This window comes from Leptonychotes weddellii, chromosome 2 (genome assembly GCF_054177405.1).
Source record: "Leptonychotes weddellii isolate Sample4059 chromosome 2, ASM5417740v2, whole genome shotgun sequence".
NCBI lineage: Eukaryota > Metazoa > Chordata > Mammalia > Carnivora > Phocidae > Leptonychotes > Leptonychotes weddellii.
The window spans coordinates 124,975,517-124,981,516 of NC_138370.1; the positions used below are offsets into that span (position 1 = coordinate 124,975,517).

Consider the following 6,000-nt stretch of genomic DNA (forward strand, 5'->3'; position numbering starts at 1 on the left):
TTTTGACTTCCTCCCTGCCCCACTTCACATTTTCCTACCTCCTGATTCTCTGGGAATGTACTCCTTAATAAAATAGTTGTACATGAGCCCTAGCACTGAAATCTAACTTCTGGGGAATCCATCTGGGGAATCCAAGTGACCAAGTTCTCCTGAAAGCAGATATTGATACTGAGACTTGTGTGCAATAGTTTAGCTTGGAAAGAATCACAAGATGAGCAAGTGAGGGGCACCTGGGTGGCTCAGTTGGTTAAGCATCTGCCTTCAACTCAGGTCATGATCTCAGGGTCCTGAGATTGAGCCCCACGTCAGGCTCCCTGCTCAGCAGGGAGTCTGCTTCTCCCTCTCCCTCTGCCTGTCTTCCTCAGCTTGTGTACTCTCTCTCTGAAATAAATAAATAAAATCTTAAAAAAAAAAAAAAAGCAAGTGAGGGAATGGGGGAATGTGGGCTAGGGAAGAAAAAAAACACTAATAAGGTCTATGTAATAAATGGGCTACCACTATAAGATTAATCTTGCTATGGAGCCTCTAAGAAATCTTGTAAAATATTCCTCAGAATTGTCCCATTGAGACTTTCATTTCCAGCCATATTGAAATAAAAGGGAACAGTCCTAACCTCCTGCCATAAACAACTAGAAAACGCGATGGAAAACATTGAACAACTGCTCTTAGACATTGGAATAACAAGCAGCAGAAGACTAGGATCCCTGAGAAAAGGAAACAAAGAAGATCAGGTTCATGATCACCCTGGTTTTTTTGCTGGAACAATTCTGGATCATTGTGCAGGGAGGGAGATCCCAAGCAGAGCACGGTGATTTTGCTGAGTTGAGGAGACAGAGAATTGAATTCAGGTAGGTGGATGTTAAGCTGGAATTTCTGGGTCTTGGAGGGCAGGGAAACTGAGGTGACTACAAGTTATGGAGTAGGGTTGCAGAAAGGAGAGATCCACGGAGGAAAATAGAGTTCTGGAAATCCTCATTGAGGTTCCATTGGGTCTCTCTGATCAATACTAAGTCACATGCATAAGGTGAAAGTCCACCGGGTCAAGCAGAGAGTGGCCAGAGATCTGTAAGCTGAGCAATTCTTAGACTACATGGGGTGGGTAGATATTTGAGGTTGGACTTCTTAGAGTGAAGGGACGTTGTAAGCACTCAGGGCATTCAGCAGAGACACAGAAAGGGCATGATCTAGTAGTACAGCTAAACAAAACTTGGGGAAAAGAACTCTCTCTAGATCATCCTAATAAATCTTCCAAACAAGCCTACAAAAAGATCAAGCTGATTCTCCGGTAACTTAACAGGCTGCCATAACAGAGACCAAGATTCTAAAGGAAGAAAACAAAATCTTGACACTCAACAACATAAGATTCAGAATTTCCTGCATCCAATAAAAAATTACTACATATGCCAGGAAGAAAAACATGATCCATAATGGGGTGGGGGCGTGGAGATCAGTCAATAGAAATAAAAAGGACAGAATGATAGAATTAATAGACAAGGATTTTAAACTAGTTATTATAAATATGCTCAAGGATATTTTTAAAGAATTTATTTATTTATTTTAGAGACAGAGAGAGAGAGAAAGCTTGGTGGGGGAGCAGGAAAGAGAGAGAATCTCAAGCCAACTCCCCACTGAATGCAGAGCCCAATGGGGACTGGATCCCATGACCCTGAATTCAAAATCAAGAGTCGGATGCTTAACCGACTAAGCCACCCAGGCACCCCAATATGCTCAAGGATTTAACAGAAAATGTGAACATAATGAAGAGAGAGGTGGAAAGCATATATATAATAAATATATTTATAAATAAATCATTTAGCAAAGCAATGAAATGAAAGTCCTTGTTAAGGTAGCTATAAGAATGTAAATGTTTTTGAAGAGATAAAGTTGAGTAGCAAGGTAGAAAAGAGTTCCTCTTAAAACACACACCCACAGGCACGTGCACATGCACACACATATAGTGTAATTTCTAGAATTGTCCAACCAAGGGACTGGAAAATAGAATATTCATCCACTAACTCCTGCCTCTCAATGAGCTGGCCTCTGAGGGCATTAAATCACAGGTCATCCTGCCTCTGAGCTAAACAAACTCTCTCTGCCTTTCCCCTGCTCCCCACGCCCAAATGGAGAGAGCCCTCAGGAAGAGGATCAGAAGGATAGGGGAGCTTGAGTTGGGAAGTTGTCAGCAAGGATAGATGCTGTCCCACAGCAACTGTGGAAGTCATTGGTAAGTGAAGAAAATACGGAGTGGGGCATCAATGGTGAAGATGAGATAAGATCTTCCCCTTATTATTTGTGTGGGTAGTGAGAAAAAAAAGAGAAACAGTATCACCTGTTATTCTGGATTGCCCCATTATACTATCGCAGGTTTGCTACCTCCGCCATCCCCCAGTGTCTTTCCAGTCGTGTCTGGAAATCCTGCGAGGACATCTCAATAGCATTCAAAAGAAGGACTCATAATGACATAATAGGATCAGCCATATTTCCTCCTTTCTGGGTTTAGCTCCTTTGGTAACATTGCTCAAGAAACTTCAGTCGGTGTTGCCATTGCTATTTCCTGCTGATGACTTTTGGAAGTTGGGCTGTGTCATCCAATAACCTTTCCCCACTTCACTTCATGACCACCACCTCACACACCCTTGTGTCCCATCTCCTGCCCTAACACTCTCAGTAAGAGACTGCCTTGTACTTGCCAAGTCTCAGGGCCATATGGTGTGAAAAGTATAGTACATATCCACTTGATCCAGGACAGACACTGAAACAATGTCCATGGAATTGGCCTGAGGACCGATGGCAGATTTCTGGAGCCATTGATAAAGTTTAATCCCTGCTAAAACTTCAGCAAGTGTATTACGTTATTATCTCCATTCTATAGCAGGGGAAATGAGGCTGGTGAAGTCAAGAAACATGCCCAAGAGCGCACAGTCAACAAGTTATAGAGCTGGAACTTTGGGAATTTATCCAAAGTCTATCTGATTCTTTGAAACCTATGTCCTTAACCACCATATGAACAGAACATCTCCTTTCTCCTTTCTATGCTGCATGTTCCTTATTGACAAGAGCTCAGTGGCCAGTAGAGCAAGCTCAAGCCAGCGTTTGAATGTAAGGACTTCTCTTAGGTGTGAGGGCTTGACTGAGCCCTTGGTGTTCCCCTTATAAATAATTTCCAGTGTCCCTTGACTTGGGGTTAGGTTAGGGAGTGAATGCTGGAATTTGTGGAGCTGCTAGAATGGCTGACATTTACTTACTTCTGTACCATTCACAAATTTTCTTCCTTCTTATCTCATTGATAACTAGTAACATTAGAGTTATAAAGAGGTTACCATTTTTAACTTTATGAAAAAAAAGCTCACAGAGGTTGTTTCTCGCTATGTGGAGTCCTTATTTACCCAGCTGCTTGGGCAAACTCGAACCTGATCTCAAGTATTGAGGGGGCCAGCCCTGCCTTCTTGCCTCTGCTGAAGACTTTTACCCAAGGCTCAGGATTTCCTGAATGAGTCCCGACTCAGGGACAAGCACACTCCGCACATCCACAAACATTCTTCCTTTTCAGGTTTGGAGTGCGGTTTCAGATTATAGGGATCTTTCCTCTCTTTACATACAAATTTTGTTTCTGTCTTGGTGTTGGTATCATCCCGGGGCAGTGTTGAATATCAAGTTCCAAAGGACCTTCTCAGGCTAGACAATCTATCAGGTTCCAGAAAAACTGTGCCAGGAATGATGAGAACTAAGGCACTCAAATCTTAAAACTATTCTATTTGACAAATTGATATCAAGAATTGGAGTAACATTAAACTGAGTGTTGTTACTAATAAATAAAGGTTAGAAAATTGAACCCAAATGTCAATTAGATCTTTTCATAAGTGAAGTACTCAGCCACTCACTCTTTGTGTTTCTCTGAGTGACACAAATTATTTGAGTTTTGAAGGAAAAATCTACTTTACCACCATTTCACTGCCAGCTTTGTTAAATTGTCAGTAACTGAAAAATCATTTAGCAAAAGCAACAAAATGAGAGTCCCTGTTAAGATTGCTATAAGAATGTAAGTGTTTTTGAGGAGAGAAGATTGAGTATTAGTGTGGAAAGGAGCTCCTTATCAAAAAACAGCAATATATATCAGTGACTCTCACACTGAGGGGCCGAGGGAAGCCCACACTTTGGAAAAGCACATTCTTGGGTTTGTGAAACTCAAGGGGAGTGACAGCTACCGTCAGATAAAGTTAAGCATAAATTATAGTTCCATTTCTCTGTGTAGCAAACTGAATGTCCAGGAAGAAAAAGTTTTTTAAAAGGTCAAGGAATATTGGTGTAAATCATCAGCTTGTCCAGTACAGATAGCCTTTTTCCCCTAAATGAAACAAACATTTTTTTTTTACTTTGAAGTACTTTATTTTCAAGTTCTTTGCAAAAACAACAATGAATATTTGAACCTCTCTGTTAGAAGACATAGAGAAACACCACGTAATTAACACTAAACAAGGCATTATGCCTTACAAGAAAGACATAAAATGTCCAAAGGATATTTAGAACATTGTAGTTCCTAAAGCTTCAACATGAGAAATGTTGACCACATACTGTGAAATTATTTCAATAAATAATAGCTGACATTCTTTTAAACAATTACAAAAATAGACGTACACATATATTCCTCAAACTGACAATGACCTCACTCTCTATTTGCTTGAACCCCCCTCTTGCCCCAGCCTCAGTCACAGTGGCTGGCAATGCTGTGGGCCCCTCAGAAGTATTAACTTAATGATTGGAGAATATTTGCAAGCCTTTTACCTTCAAATTAGATAAGAATCAGGGTTGAACTAAGTTGAGTTTAACATAAAATAAACAATAAAAATAGTGGTACAGTGCACAAATAGATTCAATTACATCCTAATTATTTTATATATAAAATATTAACATGGAAATCTTTGAAAACCAACCAACCAATAAATAAATAAATAAACAGAAGAACTCTCCTAGGAGATGCTCAAACATATTAGGCCCAGCGGAGGTGGCATTGGGAACGATGATTCCTCTTGGGTTCCTGTAAGGGCGGGGCCTGATTCAGGTATTCAGCCACCAATCAGTTTCCTCCTTCCTCTGGTCAGTTGGAACTACCCAATAATGAGAAAAATGTCATCCTTAATAGCTGCTCAGGGAATCTGCCTGCACAGCGCTCTTCTCCTGTCTGACCCCAAGGTTCCAGAGTTTTCTGAATCTAGTTTCCCTTGCCTGGCATCAAAAGGCTATCCCTATGTTGTGCAGCAGAGAACTCTAAGCTCTTGGATGCTTTTATTTAGGAATGCAGGTGGGGCCTGTGGGGCCTAACTGAAGCTTTAGATGATGATGATAATAATTAATAATAATAATAATTGTCCTTGAGTCACATGGCTAATAGGTGATAGAATCCAGATTTGTTCCCAGTGTGGTGTCACTACGAAGTGTCTGCTCTTCACCTCTAAGTTTAGGGCCTATGTTGCAGAAAACCAAGGGTTCTGATTTTCAGATGTGAAGTCTAGAAGGAATTGGGGAGGGGGGTGCCTCTGTTTTTTAACAGGTGGAAAACTTTTAAATATAACTGACCAACACCAATAAGAATTTTAATGAAAGCAGGTTTACCCACACTCATTTGCATGGGGATGGAGGGCACTGGAAATAGCCTTCTGGCACCAGAACAGATGAATGATCTTACTAGCAGAGTTCATTGTGAAATAATAATGATTTTCAGTCCTTCAGCTAAACCCTGGGTTTCCTTGGTAAAAACGTCCGGAGGCATTTGCCAGGATGTGTGACCAATGACTCTAGTCCCACGTGTGAACAAAAAGCACAACTCACTTGTTTAGCATCTTGTTGATGATTTTCTTGACCATGGGGGCTTCGGGGTTGAGACAAACCTCCTGCCCATTCTTGAGAGTGGCTCTGCAAAGAGAAGGCAGAATCCGCGTTGGCCGGAGGTGGGGCTGGGCGGGGGGCCGGGGGGCCGGGGGGCATCGGGGCGGTGGGGGCCAC

The 6,000-nt window shown here is 41.5% G+C and overlaps 1 protein-coding gene across 4 annotated transcripts in view; it reads right to left on the reverse strand.

Annotated features, from left to right (window-relative positions):
• Nucleotides 1-5,981, reverse strand: part of LOC145720184 (uncharacterized) — a 64,083-nt gene extending 58,102 nt beyond the window's left edge. For 3 of the 4 annotated variants that reach the window (XR_014142997.1, XR_014142996.1, XM_081812289.1), the window contains exon 1: nucleotides 5,827-5,981. Coding sequence is in view for 1 of the 4 variants with exons in the window: in XM_081812289.1 (XP_081668415.1) it covers nucleotides 5,827-5,861 (35 nt within the window). In the remaining 3 variants the exon portion in view is untranslated. Of the gene's footprint in view, nucleotides 1-4,071; nucleotides 5,106-5,826 lie in introns of those variants that run through there. The other variant, XR_014142995.1, reaches the window with a different exon arrangement.
• Nucleotides 5,982-6,000: the final 19 nt, after the last annotated feature.